The sequence below is a fragment of the Nuphar pumila genome, chromosome 8 (assembly GCF_984573655.1).
Source record: "Nuphar pumila chromosome 8, dmNupPumi1.hap1.1, whole genome shotgun sequence".
NCBI lineage: Eukaryota > Viridiplantae > Streptophyta > Magnoliopsida > Nymphaeales > Nymphaeaceae > Nuphar > Nuphar pumila.
In genome coordinates, this window is record NC_143256.1 from 124,107,469 (window position 1) to 124,130,835 (window position 23,367).

The 23,367-nt window shown below is 38.5% G+C and overlaps 1 protein-coding gene and 1 pseudogene across 2 annotated transcripts; both read right to left on the reverse strand.

Moving 5' to 3' along the window:
* Positions 1-1,451: 1,451 nt before the first annotated feature.
* LOC149830581 (large ribosomal subunit protein eL27x pseudogene) lies at positions 1,452-2,060 on the reverse strand (annotated as a pseudogene). Its single transcript, XR_016433895.1, has one exon. The product of XR_016433895.1 is annotated as a large ribosomal subunit protein eL27x pseudogene (transcript).
* A 2,868-nt stretch (positions 2,061-4,928) lies between these two features.
* Positions 4,929-15,988, reverse strand: LOC149830582 (light-inducible protein CPRF2-like). The gene is made up of 6 exons (XM_090015862.1): positions 15,656-15,988; positions 12,100-12,193; positions 7,282-7,480; positions 6,040-6,115; positions 5,824-5,949; positions 4,929-5,495 (listed from the first exon to the last, which is right to left on the reverse strand). The coding sequence occupies exons 1-6, from the start codon at positions 15,965-15,967 to the stop codon at positions 5,124-5,126; spliced, it is 1,179 nt and encodes a 392-aa protein (XP_089871988.1). The 5' UTR covers positions 15,968-15,988; the 3' UTR covers positions 4,929-5,123.
* Between the last annotated feature and the right edge of the window lie 7,379 nt (positions 15,989-23,367).

The following is a 23,367-nucleotide window of genomic DNA, read 5'->3' on the forward strand; positions in this document are numbered from 1 at the left end:
TTAACATGTTCATTGTAAGATCTATGGAGCCTGCATCTAACAGGAGAATGGGCAAAGCACAATAACATATCCACCAAACATTTAATATGCTTCTTCATCAGTCGTATTTCTCACTAAAGGAGCCTTTTTTATTGTCACTGTATCTCAACATTCCTCTCCACTTGTATCTTAAGCCTTGAATAATCTTTTTTCTGTTGGAGGTCCAAGTCCATTTGTTGTAATTTGGAGATACACTCATCAACACGAGAAGCAGTTCCCTCTTTCCCATTAAACCATTCTCCATCACTTCAACAATGCATTTGAGAGAATGGCCTACCATTATACAATTGCTACACCTGCCATTTTCCATAAAAATCAACAAATTTTCTGAGGATGGCCAACAATTCTACAATTGATACACCACAAAGGGACACTTACAGACAAGCCCATTTGCAAAATATTCAACATCCGTTCATAGTTTTCAAACTTTCAATCTTTTATTCTCCTCTTTCAATAGAAACACCCCCCTATCAAACCATTTTCCATCACGATGCCACAATTCTAGGTATTGTATTCAGTACAGAATGAAGAGGAAGAAGAGGAAATCAGAGACCACAAGTGCCAAACCTTTAGCGCAGAAAGGTAAAGGGACCCTACCTAGTTCCTAACTACAAAGAAGCACCACCAAAATTACAAATAATCCACAATAACTTAGAATAACATGCTAACTACACATATTGCATTTTTTATTCAGAATCATGATTTATGGACAATAGACTTTCAAGAGATAGAAAGCACTAGCAGAGATGGAAAACAAAATAATGCAGCATATGAAAATTGCATGCAATTAGCTAGCCAAGAAAACCACAATCTTCTAGATTTAATTTTCTTTGATGAACAAAAAACGAAATGTAGAGGTCAGATCTCAGGAGGCCACTCAGTTTAATTCCACACCGGGTTCACCTACACAATATTGAACTCTGAATGACCACCGAATCATCAGAATCGCATCAGACTCACCAGCCTAAACTCGGCCCTTGGATAACCCCAGCATCAAGAGTATCAAACGTTCAAACCACTTCTTTCCCCACAAATCATCCTCAATTGCCCTGATTCTCGTATTAATAGTAAAAACCATAAATAAAAAAGCCAACTAAAATCTAAGTTGCAATTGAACAAGTAACGCAATACAACCACGAGAAACACCTAGATCTCGTGACATTCCATAAGAACGCTATCAAAATGGAAAAGTAAGCACCAAACCCTAATCGCGAATAATTAGAAGATTCAAATGCTCATCGTAACAATTCACCGATCCATAACCAATCAAAATAGCAAAAAATCCAAAACCCTATAAGAAAGCAGCAAATATGCCTAAAAATCTGGGGTATGATTGAACAATTAACGAAGTAAACATACTAAAACTGTCTAGATACCATGATATACGATAAGAATACTATAAAAAACCCAAATAAGAATCTTCAAACCTTAATTACGAACAATCAAAAGATCAAAAAACGTTCATCGCAGCTCATAATCGATCAAAAATCCCAAAACAGAAAACACATGAAGAGAATGAAAGCGCAAAAGAGCGGGACGAGGAGAGACTTTCCGTCTTCCACCCTCCCCATTCAGAAACGGAGCTTGGTGAAGAACCACCGATTCTTGCCGGACTTGAACCGCTCCTCGAACCGCGCCTTCGCCTCCTTCGCGGCGGCGACCTTCTTGTCGCGGGATTGGAGGGCGTCGAGGGTGATGACGTCCTTGAGGTCGACGTCGAGGGTGTATCGGGTGGGCATGATGTGGTTGTAGTTCACGAGCTTGATGAAGACCTTGACGCGGGACTTCTTGGCCGTCTTCTTGGCGGAGTCCTTTCGGATGACCTTCTTCGGATACTTGATCAGGCCGGCGACGAGGCAGTGGCCGTAGGGGCGGTCGCGCGTCCCGTCGTCGAACGGCCGGACGATCACCGCCTTCCGACCGGCGAACCGCCCCTGGAGGACGATCACCGCCTTGTTCTGCTTCAGAAACTTCACCATCTTCCCACTCACTCTCTCTCTCTCTCGCTCGCTCTAGGATTTGGAAAGAGAAGAAATGAGGGGTTAGGGTTTCTGGATTTATGTTGTTGCGGGTTCGAACGAATTTACGAAATTGCTCGTGAGTAATTTGGTAAATGACCGAGGAGAGAGAGAGGGGAAAAGGAAGTGGATTCTGGACGAGGGGCGGAAATGAATCGGATCTGATTCGGACGTTAGATCCAACTTTGAGACATTGTTTTTCCGGATATGGATCTGAAATAGAACTCAAAATGTGTTTTCGGCTGACAAGAGGACTTGTATGATGGAGTCTTATTGGGGTTGAATTTTAGGATTTGGATTCACATTTCGATGGATCGAGATTCGATTTTGGGTTAATTCCAATCTGTTTGTACTTGTTAATAATTTACCATATAAAGGGTTAAAATCTGGTGTGGTGCTGTTGAAGGCACAAAACTTACCGAATATAAATCACATTCTTTTCTTAGTATTAGTTTTTCTTTTTTAATGAATTGGGCCTTATTGATGTGATCTGTAAGGTTTTAGTAAAATATAAGTTTTGAATCATGTGATTCTATGACAAGTACGTATGCTTTTAAGGCCTTAAAAAATCAATGATCCACAATGCACTAATTAAAATTTGACTACTTAAAATCATAGTTTTAAATTGAAATAACATGATCCAAATTTGATCCATAGCAAACAAATCATGTTGAACACAACTATGTGGTAGGATTGAGTTGATAGGGCTTTAATGACACCAAATACTAACCCCTATGCAAAATACATGTTCTCAGTTTTTCTTTCATTTTTTTTAATTAATCCAGTATTGTCATATGGAAAATTCGAATTGGTTCCAAACCGGTCAGACCATATTTATCAAGAAGCGAAATGGATACGGGAAGCGATGCATGAAGTGAAAGTGGAGAAGCGAGTGTAAAAAATAGTATGAAGTGTGAAATTGATTCATTTTGGAAGTGTTTGTGGAAGCATGTGAGAAGTGAAATAAGAAATGTGAAAAAAGCGAGGAAACAAAAGGGAAGCAGGGACGAAGCAAAAAAATAAATAATAACATAACAAATGAAAAAAGAGAAGCCAAGGAGAAACAAAGGAGAAGTGAGTAGAAAATGAAAAGAATGAGGGAGGCACTTCCGGTAACTATGGATCAGACCTCTGATCTGTATCATACATTATTTTTCATACCTAATGTGTGTGGACTTATATGATTTGATTCAAATTTTGGATCAGTATCGACATTTTAATGGATTTACATTCAAATGGGTAAACATCAAGGTGAAGACGAGGTTTGTTGCATATGAACATAACGTTGGTTGAGACTTTTTACTTTGGGGGTTCCACAGACTGGTTGAAAATTTGCAAAAGAATGCAATTGTGGATCCGAAACAGTGGTTAACCCAGCTTTGACCTTGCGGCAAGGGATGCCATCAGTGGGTTTTGAACGTGTGATGTCCTGTCAACTTGATGACATTCACAAGTCGCCCTTGTGGGCAACTATGATTTTTGTTTCACCATCAAAGAATGCAAATGGTTTAGAGTTCTAACGTACATCCAACCAAGTGAAAGTGAAAGGCCCCAAAGGGGTTTGGCATAGTGGGATGGGGCCTAAGCTGCTAGGCAGGCAGTCTAAGTTCAAATCACATGAGTGTCACCCCTTGCGCAAGCTAAAGCATAACAACTCCCTGGGGGGCAAGGGGTAAGCCCACAAAGTTTTGTGCTGCTAGGGCAGCGAGCATAAGTATGGTAGGCAGAGCCAGTGCCGCTAGGTCTCTGATCATGGGGGCGGGTTCATTGTGTAAATATAAAAAAAAACTCCACGTGAGAGCAGTCTTCATATGCGACCGTGAGTTTCTTATGAAAACCACAAGGCCCACCGTAGGAATCCTGTTTCACCTTCCCTAGGAAGGAAGCCCTCTTTTGTATGAATGTGGACCCCTTCATATGAAGATAGGTAAAACAAACCAATCCTCTCCACACTTTGAATGCATCTCAAGATTCCCAACTATGGCCAAAGCCACTTGATTAGTCAATTTAATCAAATCCAATTCCTTCTCCATAAGCAAACTTTGAACCCATATCGAATCGCGACAACTGCAACAGAATCTCGCTTCACACCCATAGACGACCCCATGATCAAGGTCTACAAGTAACCATAGAAGATGGGCAGTGGAGGGAGTAAGAGACCATTTACAATCATCCGCACAGAGTAGGGCAGATTGCTTCAATTTTGTAAGTATAGGAAAAGAATAAGCCTGAATGTGTAGAGCATCCAGGGAGGGAAATGGGAATACGATCTCCTTTGTGAGTGGCTGAAGCAGGAAACAACGCTAATGGTCCTGTGAAGAATACCAAGAGTACCTTTCTTAAGTATGATTACTGATTCAGAACTAGGTGATATGTAAACTTAAAAAACTCCCTTGACCGTATAAGCATCAAGAAGAGTTACCTTTGCAACACCAGCAGCTGAGCTGAAGAAATAGCTGTCAACTTTGGCAACACAGTTCCAAATTCCCCAAATGCACACTGTGCCTGGATAAGTTGAACAAGACCAAGCATCATGACTCGACCCCTGCACAAAGTCGGTCATCTTGAACTTGGTGGACTTTATTACTCCACAGCCAAGATGGGCCACAATAATGGTGCTGACCGTGCCGTACCTTTCTGGGCAATGCTCATGACTGCACATTCCTACTTATGAACGTGCACATCTTAGTAAAGGCGATAAGCAACTAATCCTTGCGACACTTGCAGACACCAGTTTCACAAATAAACATCCACCATCAACCAGCAGCCGCCCAACAGAGTACCATCCATGAGCATGCATCAGTTCAGTTGTTGAAACAGGTATACACGAAAACATGATATACAGACACACGAGGACACACATATGGGGAATTGATTGAATTCTTCACTTGAATATTTCACAAGGAAAATGTCTTTACAAAACTGCTCAACTTAACAAGATGAAGAAACCATGTGTAGTAACAATAAAGAATGGAAACAGTTTCTCATTAGGCATCTGCAAATGAATTAAAACATCCCCATGTCACGCATTGTGTCAGGTTTTGTTCTCCTTACCATTGGTGTCTACTAAGAGTTTTCTGGGTCCCAGCCTGCATCCCATGGAGCAGGGGAACCAACACCCACACCGCCACGAATCCGTTTCTGCAAATGCTCCAGGCTTGCCACTCGCTGCAAGGAGGGGGTGCGCCCGGTCTTGCCTATGGAACCATGAACTTTTTCACACCCATGATTCACGTCTGAGATACCATTGTTCAATCCTTGCACATGAACAGGTTGGACAAAGTGCTTCGACTCATCTTGCACTGGAACAACATAGTCTGCTGTGATATCTGATGGACTGCCAGAGAATTGCATGTTCACTGATGACAAATCTGACATTGTCTGAAAGAATGGCCCTGCACCAGTCACCCGCTTCACAGTTTCTTCAGCCATCTTTACCTAAAAATACACACCCATTGTGAGGTCGACAACAACAAAGGGAAGAAAAAGAAATGTGATATTTTCACAATATTCAATCGTTCATGAACAACTAAGACCCAACAATAACTTTGTGATTGCAAAGTCTGACATAACCAACAAGAAGGAAGATGGTGAAGGAGAAGAAATGTGATTTTTTCACAAAAAATGATTTTTCATCAAATATTGGTAACTACAATAACAGAATTTTGTGGTTGCAGAGTCTGCCTATAACCAACAAAAAATAAGTCATTCAACAAGAAGCAATATTGTGGACCACCGAAAGGTAGCAACCAAACTCACAACCTACCTTTGCTCTCAATGTTTCAACATCTGCTTTTAAGATTCTATTGTCCACAGCAGCTTCGTTATACTTTTGGCTGATATCAGTGAGGCGCTTCATTAATGACGAGTTCTCAACTCTCAACTGTGACACCTATTAATTATGCAAAACGGAACAAGCAAAGACATTACTATCACAAGGGAATTCTTGAAAACAAATAGAGGCAAGACGCAAAGGGCGAACCTGTGTTTCAAGCTCACTCAGATGTGCTTGTTTTCTTCTTCGTGAACGTCTTGCAGACTCTCTATTTGAGAGCATCCTGAACCAAATTAGTGGGATTAGTGGATCTTGCATTATATAAAACATGAAATAAGTCCTAATATTTACAGGAAAAAGAAATATTAAAATTGCACAAGCACATGCTACAAAAGCAGGTGGCATAGATAATTTTTGGAAAATGGAAAGAAAAAGCAAAAGGAATGGCCATGAGATAACCAGACAAAACTATAATAAATAAAATATAAACAAACAAACATATATATATAAGAAAACATAAACACAAATGGTGCAATTCAAGAGCAAGATAAGAAAAGTCCAATTGCAACAGTGACGTAATAAAATTTCATTTAAAACTGTTTGGAACTATGTCACATGGGTGCGGATGCTGATGCGGAAAAAAACTCGGGTGCGGGGAGGATATATATATATATATATATATATATATATATATATATAAAATTTTTAACAGTTTTAAGTTAACAATATGTGTATTTGTGTGCATTTATATATATATATATATATATATATATAATATAGATAAAAATGGACTTGATTAGGGTTAACTGAATATACTTTTGGATAGAAATGGACCTCAGTGTGGTTGACTTCACCTAACACAAAGGAAGTTGTGTCCAAGTGTCGCACCCGCCTGGGTGCAGGTGTGACACGGGTGCGGTGCCCTGTTGGAAGAGTCTGTGTCACATAGGTTTGGAACAATAAGCAACCATTCAAAAAAATAATAATAATAATATCTGATCTCACATCTAGACATAGCTGATAACTTGCCCAAAATTAGCACTTCAGCAATATGATCTAAAAATATGATAACAGGAAGCAACTGTGTATGTGAGTTGTCTTTTTCTTTTTGCCTTTAAAAACCATGATCATAACCTGGTCCTCCTTTTAGGCTTACAAATTAAGCTCCACATCGATCAAGTAATTAACTTCCACGTAATCAAGACAACACTTATGGGTTTTTTTTCAATGCCTCATTCAACAAAGAGTTTTCTGTTTTTATATTAACAAATATTGATCAAAGCAAAGTATTGTGATAAATCTGTAAATTGCTCCCTCCAATAAAGCTATGCTCCAACTTTTGAAGTAATATTACCAGAAGCATGCTGGACCACTCAGACTGGCATATTCAGTTACACTATCCTAAGCATGATTTCTTACTTTTGAAATGTTTCCCAGAAGCATGACTACCTTCGCATACGTTTTGCATCAGCAGGATCCATTTGCTCTGTCACATCGGTTTCCCCTTCAAGTTCATCATCATCTGATTGTTCTCTCGAGGATCCACTTGTGGTTGCTTTAATTTGAGGCCCTTGATTTTTCTGCACGACAGGCAAGGCTGGAACCCCGACCGGGCTGCCAACTTCCTTATCCTGAGTCCTAGAGAGGCCTGCAGAAATCCTTGAAACAGCTAAAAAACTATAGAGATTTGCAGAGCAGCATACCATCCAAAGTGCTTCTGTAAGTTGCAATAAACGAATGAGCCACCTCTAGCGTGATAAGGAACAAATGGGATTATGTAGATAGAATTTAGTACCAAGCAGAATGGAGGATTTGGACAGCTAAAAAATTGGAGTTATTTAACCAGATTTTTCTTCAGCTTGCAATAGGGTCTTAATCTATGTCACATGGGTGCGGGTGCGGGGATTCGGCACTTCCAAAAAACCCGGGTGCGGGGGTGCTGCAGGGGCAAAAATGTAAATATATATATATAAGGGGATCCGGGGGTTCCCCCGGCACGGGTCGGGAGTCCAATTTTTTTTGCTGGTGTGTGTGTTTGTTTGAAGACTCGTTACCCACGTTCTGCTTGTGTACTTTGAGGCAACGGGACAAAATTGATGAAACGAAAGGATTGGCAATCCCAGCCTGTTGCGTTCTGCTGATTGTCATGATTCGATCATGTCTGAAACTCCCTGGTCTTCACGAAAAACAATATAAGCGCAAGGTTTGATGTGGTTTGTTGGAGAGAGAGTCTTCATGAGGCCTACGACTCCACTGCCACGCCATAGGATTTTTCAAATTTCATTTTATATACAGCTGCACATAGATGACAGCTAAAAGAAATTTATTGGATTTGACATGTGAAAAAGAGAGGTCTACACAAGGCTACAGCTGGAGCACCGAGATACTAATAGTTTTTATTCTACACAAGGCTGCATCTCGTCAGGAGAACAATGAATACTAATAGCCAGCAAGGCTACCACCATCATTATCATTTATTATGGAGAGAGAAAATTCTTTACGAAAAAGAAGGATCTGGATGGTTTTAAAAGTGCCCCTTTATAAAACAAGAGCAGCAACTGTCAGCAGATTTTTTTTTAAAAAAAATTCTGCAGCCCATTTTACAGGGCAAATTTAAAAAAAATAAATAAAAAAAATGGACCGAAATGATCCTGGGATCGAGTTGACCGCACCCGGTGCCGCATCCGCATCCACGTCGAGTCGCATCGACGCGGGTGCAGCACCCTGCTAGCCGAATCCCTGTGACATAGGTCTTAATGTTTTGTTTTATTAAAATTCAAATCATGGTGCAAAGAACCCTTGATACCAACTGGATCCTAAGTAGCACACTAGAGTATCATGGACCTTTTAGTAAAAGCAACATCTTATAGAGAGAGGATGTAAAAAGTAAAAGTAATAAAAACGTGATCTATGCCAGAAGGATTATACTAAGAAGGTTCACTTTTACACTTTTCTCCTACTTTCTTTACCTTCAAAGAAACATGAATTTAACTAGATATTGTATCTCTTTCAACATTGTTCTTTCTTACATTAGAATAATAGTAATTACAGTAATAATAGTAATATTAGTGATGATAATGATGTCATAAAGATTACAATCATCACTCCACACAATGGATCATAAGCAAGGATCAGGAAGGTGTGTCTGTTAAAATGTACTCATCAATTACTGTAATTAGATATATTTTATATATATAAAAGATGATACATATACATATATGGTATATATGTATATGTATCTTCCTATTTATATATATATTTTCCTATATTAGCCGTAGGGGTAGTTTAGTCATTTTACGTATATTCCATTTTGAAATATGATTGTATTTTCTCTTTTATTTTTATTTTTCATTTTATTTATTTTTTGTGGTTTGCGCCACATTAGAGGGCTCCCCAAAGAGTCGTTGGGGAGCCCCCAACGGTCACAAATGTGACCGTTGGGGGCTCCCAACGACTCCTTTGGGTGCCCCCAATGTGGCTCCTCAAAGGCTTATAAATAGGGGCTTTCCCCCATGTATTTGTTATTCCCTGGAGGAGCTTTTGCTCCATTGTAATGGGTGTTACACCCTTCTTCTCTTCAATAATATTAACTTATGCCTTATAGGCATTTTTGCCCATTTTGTGGGTTTATGTGTTAGCACATTATGTGTTTGTGTTTTTCCCCTTTAGTGGGTATATCCGCACTTCATGTGCATATGTATTGGTTCATTATTGAACCTAATATATTCAAAGTCATTTCTTTACATGGTATCAGAGCAAGGTTGGGATCGAGTTGCTCTTTGTTGCATTGAGAAGCGTGCTATTCAAGAAATTTTAAAGAAGAATGATGAAGTTTTCGTTTCTCTCTTTTGCTTCTTAAAATTATTTGGTATGCATTATATTTCTTTAAGTATTGTGCATTATAAAGAATTAGATATGTTTTTGCATATGTGTTCTCCTTGTCATTATGAGTTTGGATTCTTAACATTCCATTGAACTTTTTATATTATTCTCTTTCGTATGTCTTTTCTTGAAAAATAAGTTTTTTAAAGAAAGTTATGTTAGAAGTAAAATGTTTGTGAGATATGTAGCATTGCTCACGTACTCTCATCATAATTATTTCATATTAAAGGTATGTGTTTACCCTCTAAAATGTCCTATATGAGGCTTTTTCATAATATCATGTGTCTTTGACCTTTAAAGGCATTATATTTATGTTCTTGATCTAGTAGCTTATACACTTGATTTATGGGTTTTGGAGGACTAATGAGGTAGTTACTTGTAGTGAATGAACTATTGTTGAAATTTGCAAAATTTCATTCATAACTTGTGCTTTAAGATATTCTAGTGAATCATATCATTGATATGCATATTTGGAAACCAATTTAATATTTTGGCATTTAATCTACATATTAAGTGCTTATGGGTTTGGCCATCTTTGTATTTAATATGCAAAATAAATTTTTATAATTGCAATCATTTGAGTGAGATGTTCCTAAATGTGTAAGGTTCCCTACTAAAATAGAGAAATGTGTAGATTATGCATTGCAAAATGCATATGGTTCCCTCAAAATGATTGAATTAATTCATACCTCTTTATAAGCTTCTTATGAAGCCTTTTATGAGCAAAATATATTTTTCCACCTCTCTTGTGTGTTTGACCACTTTTGTGGTCGATTTTGCCCATTAGTGGCCTCTTGTATATGTGAGTGCTTTCGTGCTTACTCTTGGAGATTTCGTCTCTCTTGTTTGGCACTTCATTATGAGATTCTTATGGGGTCCTATGGCGGACCATTATTTTATTCCCCATTGTGGGGTTGTGTTTTGACCATTTTTAGAGCTTGTGAAAGCATTATGCATTCTTGTAATTCGTTTACTCTCTCTCTTTAACATGATATATGTTTTTGAAATATTGGTTTTCTAAATTTCTTTTCATGCTTAAGTAATTATCCTATCATGTGCTTCAAATTACTATGCATAAGTTATATTTTTGCACCATTGTTTTGTGGGTGAGTCATCCGATATGGTTTTGATTAATTCATCTTGTTAAGAATGCTCCATTTGAGTAAAGTGCAAAAATATTTTTTACTTGTTTTTTTGTTGTTATTCCACAGGATCTTGAAGATGGGATAAAAAGAAGCACCCTGGATAGATCGAGAAATGTGTTCACCATTAGAAGACAATTGGAGGAAGGCATTTGCAAATTTCAATGGCATCATCACCGAAGCTTCTTGGAGTCTTGCGAATTTTTTCAATCTTTTCGTTTTTCCACGCAAAGTTTGAGGGGGGGTGTTAAAATGTACTCATCAATTATTGTAATTAGATATATTATATATATATATATATAAAAGATGATACATATACATATATGGTATATATGTATATGTATCTTCCTATTTATATATATAAAATATATATTTTCCTACATTAGCCGTAGGGATAGTTTAGTCATTTTACGCATAGTCCATTTTAGAATATGATTGTATTTTCTCTTTTATTTTTCATTTTATTTATTTTTTGTGGTTTGCGCCACATTGGAGGGCTCCCCAAAGAGTCGTTGGGGAGCCCCCAACGATCACAAATGTGACCGTTGGGGGCTCCCAACGACTCCTTTGGGAGCCCCCAATGTGGCTCCTCAAAGACTTATAAATAGGGGCTTTCCCCCATGTATTTGTTATTCCCTGGAGAAGCTTTTGCTCCATTGTAATGGGTGTTACACCTTTCTTCTCTTCAATAATATTAACTTATGCCTTATAGGCATTTTGCCCCTTTTGTGGGTTTATGTGTTAGCACATTATGTGCTTGTGTTTTTCCCCTTTAGTGGGTATATCCGCACTTCATGTGCATATGTATTGGTTCATTATTGAACCTAATATATTCAAAGCCGTTTCTTTACAGTGTCAATCCAAGAATCAATAACAATAAGAGTTCTGGATTTCCAAATGTGTCGATAAAAAACTTTAGTTCTTGGTTTGTCCCTGACACCTATTCATCATCATTAAGCCATCCCGTTACCATTTGCCAACCAGCACCTGATGATATCATGGAAAGCACTTCCTCACTAAACATATTTAACACCCTAGGGGCAAATTGAGCAGAAATCTTACAGGCACATAGGTTACCACGTTGCTATCAACTCTTCTTTCAGCATCATTTTGTTGGAATAGAGACCAAATCCACATCAACCTTCAATAGTGCACATCTTGTAATACACCTTTAGATCTAAAATGATAAAAAGCAGCACTTCTCCCCAGACATGGCTAACCAGTCACAATACAAAGATTATACCTTTGGTTGATGATTGAGAACACAATTCAGACCTTTCTGAACCCTGATGCCCACTATCAGCCAGAGTAGCGTCATGTGATTTTATACCAGATGCCTGTCAACATGTCAAAAGGCTTTAACATACCATGTTCCCCATGGCATAAATGACTATCAAGTAGGCACAAAAAAATCACTTGCAAAAAATGTTGACGATGACTATGAGACAAACAATGGTCATTTTGCTTTTATACTGAATTAATAACAAGATTAAGACAAAACATAAAAATGGGAAGCGGTAGTTGGGGACAAGCTTTCAATCCAAACTACAAACTGCCATAGGAAACCATTGGGGGAAGAATCCCATGCCCATGGAATCTAATTATCCACAAGACATCGATCACTTATCATTTCTAGAAATGTCTCATTCGATGTGTGTGTGATGCACAAGGAATGACTGGACACAACGTCAAAATTGGCATCTCTATTAAGTGTGAACTATTGACTGGATGTACTTGATGTCCTTCTGGATAAATGAAAAAGTCCCAGTAATGTCAATTTAGTGGTTGAGTTTGTGTTCCATCATGAATTTTACGTTGTCAAGAACTAAAAAAAATGTGGAATATTTATGCATCAAAAAGAAAAACATTAAAATAAAAAAGACCAATTCACAAATTACTGTAATGATGCTGTAATTCGCCAAGGATCCCCCAAGGCTCATCTATTCCTAAAAGAGAAAATAACAAGTAAAAAAAAACATTAACTAAATAAATGGTAAGTCCTTTCAATGAACAGGTATTCAATTTTCACCTGAAATGGCTATTCAATTAAAAAATTTAATGCGAAAAAGAAAAATTTCAGGCAGAATCTTGTAGGTTTCCAGTCTTCCAAAATCTCACCATGACTTGGTTAACACTTAACAGTTTATTCACCAGCTACTCCCTAATCTTTATCTAGAAAACAAAGAACTTTACCTTTCCATCATATTATTTCAGGAATTTCTATATTTCTCTGTATGGTTTCCTAATCACTTCTACAGTGCATGTATCGTTACAAAAAAGAAAAGGTGGAAAAAGAACAAGTAAAAAAAAATGTAATCCCCAATGAAAGAAGTCATTTAATCAATATTTCACCATTTCTTTTTCTCATATTACATTTGTATCTTAAACCAGGGGTTTTATAAATGAAGAAGCAGAACCGATCATTGGATTTGTATCTAACCAAAACGAAACTGGTGAAGATGTTAATTCTTCACATTCATCTACTGTAGGTGAATGTCTGGGGGCATCTTGCATAAAGCAGCAGAAGCGTTTCAAACATGCACATAGTTTCCAATAACTGAACATTGCAAAGCACACAAAAATGTCATTCATGTACTATTGTGGGTTAAAATACCATAAATTTATGAAAATACACTTGGAAATAATCGATGGAATTCCTATAATTCCTTATTCAAATAAAAATGGACTAATAATTTCAAATCATGCTTCTATAGAAGGATTGATCAAATCCAAGATGCTGAATGGCAACACCATACATCAATAAAAGGATTGCTTAACTATCTTAATAAATTTCAAGACACAGATAAATGAAAAGGTCCCATTAAAAGACAAAGATGTTGTGGAACATTCTGTGCCTCCATTCATGGGATGAAGGTCCTGAAAACTAGGATCTTTTGAACAGAGAGAACACTATGGTATTTAAAGGGGTAATTTTATAGTTCCTCAGTTAGTGCAGTTAGTGGTAGTAGTTCAAATTAGGGTTGTTTCATAATAACAGTAAACTGCAGGCACTCCCTTAGATTTTTATGCTTTCAGTTAAAATTAAATAAACAGTAGACATGGTTTTCATGGGTTGACTCTTGAAAAGTTTTGTTATTCAAACAAGGGCAATCCCATCTCAGCTCCATAAAAAATGACATCCCAAGCATTATTTCTACATTCTTGACTAGAGAAGTCACAGGCCAAACCTTACTAGTTAAAATTGTGACTACTCAGTCGATTAGTCCTCTAGTCAACCTAGTCACTGGTCTGTGGCTAGTTGTACTCTACTCGAAGGCGATCTAACAGTGGTCGACCAACTAGTCCAATAACTCGACCTAGTTGATGACTAGGAGAACACTCACCGAGTAGTTGACTAGGTTTAACATGGGTTGAATTCTAAAATATCTGCACCTTCCTCTTCCTCTGACGATTCTTCTTTTTCCTTCTCCTCCTCCACTTCTTTTCCATTTTTTTTGCCAAGACAGGATAAATAATGCACAACAAATCCTTAAGCAAGCAGGAGAAAAGAAGGGATTTGTTATAGAGAAAGAGTGACAACTACTGTTCACATGTTTGTCCCTTTGAAAGAAGCAAATGAATGGTTATTCTATGATGCCTATACCAACTCACCCTATTTGATTTGACTCTGTGTTCATGAATTCTTAACAGAACTAACATCCTGCAGAAACGGGAAGAACATAGGTGATCTGAAGCTACCATGCATCAACCATGACATACCATTTCTGTGTCATCTACAAGGTCCATCCATTGCTTATCAACACCACAACTCCATATAATTGGCACATCCACTTCCATGAAAAGATTCACACTGAACAATAGTTGAAAAACAAAGATGAAGGATAAGACAACAGGACAGAAAAGGGGAACCCAGATACAATATCTTATTTTTGAAAGAAGGGAACCTACTTACCATAAAACAACAACAACAAACAAACAAACAACAACTACGCCTTCATCCCAAAACAATTGGGGTCAGCAATATGAACCAAAAAAGAAATTCACTTTGGGTCTTCCACATGAATCCTTTTCCTCCAATCATTTCTATCCAACGCCATGTCCTCGGTGAGGTTCAAAGCATTCATATCCTTTCCTATCATCTCCATCCAAGTCTTCCTAGGCCTACCCCGACCTCTTTTAACTAATATATTTTCCCATTTCAACAAAAAAAGAGAAAAGAGAATCAGAAGATCCAAAATACGACCGTTTGAAACATGCAAAACATACGCTTTTACTAACCAATAGAGACTGACCCATGTTTAGTGGTTCTGACAATTAAAGAATGATTCATTCGGCTGAAATGATATTTACAGTTAGATATCCGTCTGTTCAACCGTTGATTATGATGGCATGAAACACCTAAACTGGTATTGAAATAAATTCCTTGAACAGCTTAGGATACAATGGGAATGACTTATCGGACATAAAATCATTTTATCATTCTGAATTTCTTCCGGTATTATAATCTAAGAACAATCAGAAGTCCGTTACCTACTCCTCGAAACAATTCTTTCAGTTCAACAATAAAAGGAAGTAAACAATTCCATGTAAAACTCAACAAATAAGCAAGACCCATCAAGAAACTTAAAACCCCCAAAAATAAGCGAAATCCATCACAGAACCACAACCACAAAATTTCACATGCAAACCGCCCCTAACACCACGAAACACCAAGACAACACAGAATTCATCAAAACCACACAAAATCAGAACCCTAAAAACTCGATCCACTTACAAACCAAAAAACCACGTCCAAAAAAACAAGCAAAGAAGCAAAAAAAGAAGAAAAGGAACCATACTCGGGTCAGAGCGACCGCTGCGCAGGCAAGATCGAGGCGCTGCTTCAGAATGGCCTGGTATTCCGGCGTGTCCATCGGGGGCACCGCTGGCTCGCGCTCGAAAACGTCGTCCCGGGCCCTGGCTCCTCCGCCGCCGACGGCGTTGTTGTTCTGCGGGGAGGAGGAAGAGGCCGAGGGGGAGGCCTCCTGGATGAACCTCTGGAGCGCCCACTCCGAAGGGTTCCGGTTCAGCCTGTCAGGGTTTTCGCCGCGGGAAGAAGGGGAGGACCATAACGACTCGTCGATGTCCTCCACGGAGTAGACCCTATCCATCACCCCTCTCTCTCTCTCTTCGTCGTCAGATTTTGATTCAGAAAAATCCGACCGCGCGAAAAAGGAGGGTCAAAAAAACTGCCCGGGGTTTTATATACCTGGTTATTTACTGAATGCCCGTAATCTTTTTCAGAAATGCCTTTTGTGCTTTACACTTCGAAGATGTTGAGTGGGCCCCGCCGCACGCATTGTGAAGGCTTAAAGTAAAGGGAAAATTCTATTTACGGTTCAGCCCCTAATTCCAAATTTATGTTTTAAAATAAAGGGAAAATTCTATTTAGGTTTTTGAAATTCTAAATATCATACTGTCAAAGAGAGGCCTGAGGTCAACACCCATCATATTGGAAAACACGGATCCTTTTGGTTTCTTGTATATTTTTATAATAAATAAATAAATAAATAAATAGTGATGAAGATCACTGTTGTAATTTAACTTATGATTTAACCTAAGTTGAAAAAGCAATAACAAATGCAGTCCCCTCTTTGACAGTTTTCAAGAAAAAATTGACCTTATATTTGAAACTTCAGAAACATTTGACCATATTTGGAATTAGAGGTAAAAGGTGGGCCCGTATACGATTTTTTTTCTAAAATAAAATAACACGGGTCTGGTTCGGATCTGGGTTGGTCAGATTGTCATCTTTAACTTAACCTTTTTATCATGAATTCTTGGGTAATTTCCTCACTTTGTGGCCTATAGGGGTGTCAACCAAGGTTGTTAAATGTGATGAGGCGAAGCGAGACATTGAGCCTGTTATGAAGCGAGGCGTAAGCTTCGAGACGTTGAAGCGTAAGCTTCATGATCAGCCTCTCCTGCAACACCAGAAGGAGAAGCAGAAGAAGAAAAAGGGGAGCAATTTCTCCCTGTCATCTCCCGCCTCTTGAAGATTTGCCATAACCTCTTCTTGAACCCGTCATTAGACGGAGACGATCATTGTCGTGCCCTAGAATTCTTTGAGATCTTCAAGATGGCGCTCAACTGCTTCGGTTGTATCTCACCCTGCCTTAATGCGAAATCTTTCGAGGCTGAACTGCAGAGGTATCGTCTCGTCCGCCGGTTGGAAGCCTGGAGGCTCCACGATGATGCGTGGGAGCAGTGCTACGTGATCCTGATGTCGTGCCGTTTCATTTCTCTGGTCCATTGCAATGGGGTTGGTTGGTTGGACTTCGCGCGTACCGATTAATTGTTAAAATACAAGAATACGAAAGTCATACTGAATTTGAGTAAGGGTATATTCATCATTAACAAAAAGCACTGAAAACCCTGGGGTTTCCATAATTTCTTTCGTTGTTGTTTAAATTTTTTTCAACAATTTTTTTTTAATTTATTTCATATGATAACCCATTCACCATCCACCGTTGTCCCTTTTTAATAATCATTTTTTAACTCAGAGAGAGAGAGAGGGAGAGGGATTTTAATAATCATTTTTTTATAATTGCATTTGAAATTTTCACTCGTCTTGTAAGCTCATTGGGTCGTTCTTCTTCGTTTATAAAAGGTGCGCTCCTGCAAAGCGCCTTCTGTATCAGAACTCGCTCGTCGTCTTCCTCGGAGTTGGAGATTGCAGAGCTCAGCAAAAATCGTAAGATTTTTGGGGATTTTTAGTGTTTCGTGAGGTAGATTTTCTTTTCTGACATTCTTTTTGAGTTTAGCAGAGAAATTGCATTATTTTTCTTTTTCGTTATGTAGGCAGAGCGCCTTCTGTATCAGAACTCGCTCTTCATCGTCCTCAGAGTTGGAGGTTGCAGAGCTCAACAAAAATCGGTATGATTTTTAGGGATTTTATACGGTCTCATGAGGCAGGTTTCCTTTGCTGGCATTCTTTTTGAGTTTAGCATAGAATTTGCGTTATTTTTCTTTTTTCTTGCGTAGGCAAAAATTTGAACCCGGAAGCAAAAGTCGAGAGAGAGGTTATGATCAGAGCTCGAGATGATTTGGAGATAATTTTGCCTTTTAGTTGATAAAATCCTGAAATTTTAGCATATTTTGGAATATTTTTGCTGTTTTTTCTGAAGTAGCTAATTTCAATGAAATTTTTGGTTTTCGGTACATTTTATAGAAATTAGGTATCTACTGTTGAACGTTTTCGGCGTGGAGGCCGGGCCTAGTGACGCTGATGTGTACACCTTAGAAGTGAAGCGCGTCTCAACGCGAGATGCACGCTTCACCCATGTGAAGCGTGCGCTTCTAGACTCAAATGCTTCACTACAACGCCTCAGTACCTTGAGCATGCGCTTTGCTTGTGAAGCGTACGCTTCAAGTACTGAGGCGTTCGCCTCTCACAACACTGGTGTCAATTGGTCGGGTTTGGTTTGGACCCTTGTGAAACCAGACCTGGCCCTGATTTTTTGGTATGGTATCAGGTTTGAACTCGGGTTTAATCAGACCCACCATAAGAAAAACCATATGTGGACCTGATAAGAACTACATGAACCAGATTCTGGTCATACTTGATAAAATACTATTTCTATCATTTTACATTGAAAATTTGTGGGTCTTAATCGAAACTCGGGTCGGGCCTGGGTCTGGTATAAAATTTTACAAACTATACCTGGCTCCATGTATTAATCAGGTCTTCTTATTTATCATCATACCCGGACCCTATAGGGTTTGGTTCAGGTCGGGTCTGGGTATACTCGACCCGTTTACACCAGCCAAACATGAACTGTTGTTTAGTGGATCTATGTGGACTTCAAATGTGAGATATATGCTTCAATCAATGCCTTGGGTGACATCCCAAATGAATGGCAGAGATGGCCAATGGATAATGATGTAAACTGCATTGGTTTAAATTGGATAATCAGTTGGGGTCCATTTCACCCAGTTTGGTGGGCCTACACAACGTATGATTAAATAATCCAGTTGGATCAAATGAGGGGTTTCCAAACATGATCTTACAGTAATACGTAAATACCACGCACTCTCACAATGGGGCCTCCGCTTGTTTGGTATGAGCTGTTAGTGCTCGTGACCATGTGTTAGGACGTTGCAAGTTCAAAACCCAATGGTATGTTATGCAATTGGTGGGGGTTCTGCCTAACCCTAGCTTGCCTATAAAAAAAAAAATCCCTGCCGCACCATGGGCCCACTCACCGAGTGTCCGCATCTTTCCGAACATCCTGTGTCTGGGATTCGAGGTTGTGCTGAAGCAAAGGTGAGACATACCTCGTGGGCATCATATCCTCTTGCATAAGTTGACTTTCAACATAGGCCTTAGGAGTGAGGATCTTAATCTTTAAGTTTTACCCGAGGTTGATCTATGATCTGACTGCCACCGAAATCAAGGTTTTTCCGTGTAATAAATCGAAAAAAAGGGGAAGTAGCTTGTCATAATCTGTTGGGAAACTCCAATAACTCAAGTAAGCTCCAATCTGATCCACTAGGTTTCCGTTCATAAAATTGAGGTCTGAGTGATCAAATCAATGGTTGTTACTAAGAAAGAAAAATCTCAAATCAATGGTTGTTACTAAGAAAGAAAAATCTCACTTAGAAAACTATACTTGGTCGCATCTTAGCTAGGGGTGGCAAACGTGTCGGGTTGGCGGGTCGACCCGACGGGTTGACTGGTCAGCATACCTCAACCCGAACTCGACCCGTTTATTAAACAGGTCGGCTGTGGCAAACACGAACCCGGCCTGTTTAATAAACGGGTAACCCGACACGACACGCCAACCCATTTAATAAATGGGTTGGGTCGGGTAAACGGGTTCTCAGGTTGGCGGGTCGGGTTGGCAGGTTGGCGGGTTGGCAGACGGGTTGGCGGGTTGACCCACCCGCCTAACCCGTTTATATTAAACGGGTCAAGCTGGTTGGCGGGTTGGCATACCCCTAACACGAACCCGACCCGTTTAATAAACGGGTTAGGCGGGTCGACCCATTTATTAAACAGGTTCATTTTTTCCAAACCCGAACCCGCCTAAGAGGCGGGTTGGCAGGTCGTGTGTCAGGTTTTGCCACCCCTAATCTTAGTCATCCATTTTGAAGATTATCTATCCATATTGGGTTATGATTGGCAACTCTACAACTCAAAATGGGCTCTTTGTAGTAATGCATTTTTCTTGGGCTTCTCTAGAGCTAAGAGGATGAACATGAAGCAAGTTTATTTTTTGATATTTATATGGAAAAACCGCTCTCAAAATCAGAGACCTAGCCGCGCTGGCTCTAACTGTTGTATTTAAGATCACGATCTTACAGCGAGCGTGGGCTTACCTCTTGAAGCAAGCTTTTATGTATCAGCTACATGCTATCTCACAAGTAGGACAGAAAGCAAGCCATTTTTGCGAAGTTTTTCATAAATAGTAATATAAAAGAGGAAAACTGGAATATGTAAACTGACAAAATATATAAGCTGTGAGATTTTCATAGTTTTTTTTTGGCTTTTTCCAAATCTAACACTTAAGATGCATTCAACATGGTCAATTTGCTTGGAATCAACTATTGGATCGCCAGAATTGGATCAAGAAATATGATTTTTTATGCTTGAATATTTATGAAAATTCAGAACCATTGATTTTCAAGCTTTAAAATATCCTTCTTATGCATCATAATCTGATGATCTAAGAGTCTGTTTCTATAAAACCAAGCATCTAGATGGCATCAGTATGATAGAATTTTAGAAAAAAAAAAGCTTAATGAAAATCTCCCTGCATTCCGGTTTACAAATTCCAAATACCATATAAAAGAAGACAGTACACCAAGTGTATTGAAGTGTACTTGTGACATAGGCTAAGTGAATGAATTGGGCTTAGTCTCTTCCTAAATTAACCTAATAGTAAGTGGTTGGCAAGCACATCTAATCAGAAGCACCCCATCTTGGATATCTATTATTGCTAGCGAGATCATCATATCAATAATAGAGTTGAATCCTTCACATCTCTCCCTCTCAATACATTTTTGAAAAGATGGTCTGAGTTTTGTATGAATCTTGTTTTTAGTTTTATTTTTTCTTTTGGAATAAACAACTAGAGGATAGACTTTGGGGAGATTGGTTTGAATTTGAACTTAATATCTCTCAGTTGAGGATGGTACTACTTTTCCAATCCACTTATTGTTTTGCTTCAATAAAGGTAAAAAAATTTGAAAACATTCAAGCCTCTCTAATGCACTTGTGTTTAACATCATGTCACTCACCACCCTATGTGAGTTTCCAACTATGTGAATATGTAATTCCTGTATATATTTGTTTTCATTTATTTTAACACCCCACAATATACTTTTGTCGATAGACAAAGCTGGGGTTAGGCAGACCCCTACCAGTTATACAACCATATACCATTGGGATTCGAACTTGCAATGTCCCAGCACAAGGTGGTCTGGGTCTGGATCATGTAATCCTTATAGGATCCAAGTATGGTTTCTCTTATGGTGGGTCCGATTAGACACAGGTCTGGACCTGGTACTGTCATCTCAAACCAAGTTTGGGTCTGATTTCACCCGAGTCCAAACCAAACCCGACACATTGGCACCCCTAGTTATAATCTAGTCGTATTTTCCTCCATGTCAATAATTGCAAAAACTTTTCAGTTTCATCTTGTCAACATCCCTCGTCTTCTTTGCCAAAAAAAATGCAGGAAAATTACCCGCATATACAATATTTAAGATAAAATCATGAGATTTTTTTACAACAATTTACGTGACTAACTATGAATATGACCAAGTCCATGCACTTTAATGTTTCAGTCAATGTTGTCAGTATAGGTTTCGGCCCTGAATCGTTTGGTCAATGATTCAGGTGAATCGGCCGACACGGATTCTCAAATGAACCGGTCTGAATTGGCTAAAAAATAATTAAAAAATATTTCATGTCAATCAGAACATGACACGTGTTAAAACTAGTAAAATAGTATTAAAAAATAAATTTAAGCATTTTTATATTTATTAAAAAATAGCCTATTCAGGTTAGTATCATATCGAATTTACTGACAACATTGGTTTCAGTAGAACAAAGATCGTTGTTGTTGCATGAATTGAAGCCAGAGAGATATGCCAATGGTTTTGATGTGCAAAACAAGTCTGCACATGAATCAGGGGTAGATTCAAATCACTCAATGGTTAGATTTATAGATTCATAATATTGTTTGCATTAGCACATAGTTAGGGATGTGAATAAGTCCTGGTTTTAACATGCACCAGAACCATTGTGGGGTTTTCAAATCTGAATACCTTAACCGTCCAATTTAGTTCATTTATTCAAGAATATCAGGAGAAACTTGTTTAGGTTGGATAAATTTGGGGCTTAGGTCCAAGTCTGAATCTAGCCAGGCTAGATCCGATCGCATCAAATTTGGTTATAATAGACCCGAACTTTCTGTTATTTACATCTCTGGTCATGATTCCTGAGAGGTGGATGTCTGTCTCTAGCCTAATGGACGTCACTGTTTGGCAATTAGGAACTGTTGAGACTATTGGAGTCCTGAACTTGGCTGTACTTTAGATGATGCCAAACATGCCCTAAGAGGTGATCTACCAATATTGAAGATAATATGACATGGTTGTAGTCAAGACTGACCTTTCTGGTCCAACCATTCTCTTGAACTGTTTGATTCCGATTGAAAACAAAAATCTTGGAATTGGTCAGTCACAAATATCCCCAAGATGTTGAAAAATCTCACAATGTTACCATGAGATATTCACAAGCTGGAAAAAAACCCAACAAATCATGATTTTTTTCGCCCATTGCATATTATGTGAATTTATCATGACTTTTACAGTTTTTTGTTTTTAATAGGTTTCCTTTTATTTTTCTTATATTTTAAGCCGTAAGTTAATGCACCAAGAAATTATTTATATATTTCCCCAAAAACATTTTTTTCAATTTATCACAACATTTTCTTTGCTGACAACTCGAGAATTGTCACTGTGCTATTAATTATCCAGACTGCCAAGGCCATGTGCACTTGAAAGTTACCATAAATAAACTACCGAGATCTTAGGAAATCAAGAACTAGGGTAATCTACCCAAACAGCCATCGAGGGAGTTGGTTGTCTTTTTAGCAAAGTTAACCACATCTCAAACCAATCTTCTTTCTACTAAACTTTTGGTGAAACAGCATAGTCTATCACATCGTGAGCAAAATGGAATTTTTTTCCGAAAAAAAAAAGAGTTCAACACTTCAACTATTACTTTAGATAACATAAAATCAGGATATAGGCATGATTGAATCAGGATGGTGCTCATAGCTATGAAAGAATTTGGCTTACTTTAAAAAGTTTGAGAATACTAGTTTGTACTGGGGCCCACATTTCAATAAAAAAAACTTGTCCCACCCAAGGGTGGGACATCAAAATCAATCTTTTTCAATATCAAACCATGTTAAGTGATTGGTTGATGAGCACCATGCTCATGTGATCACAATATATCTATTGCTATTTGGTGGTTTATATCCTTATGGTCCTTTAC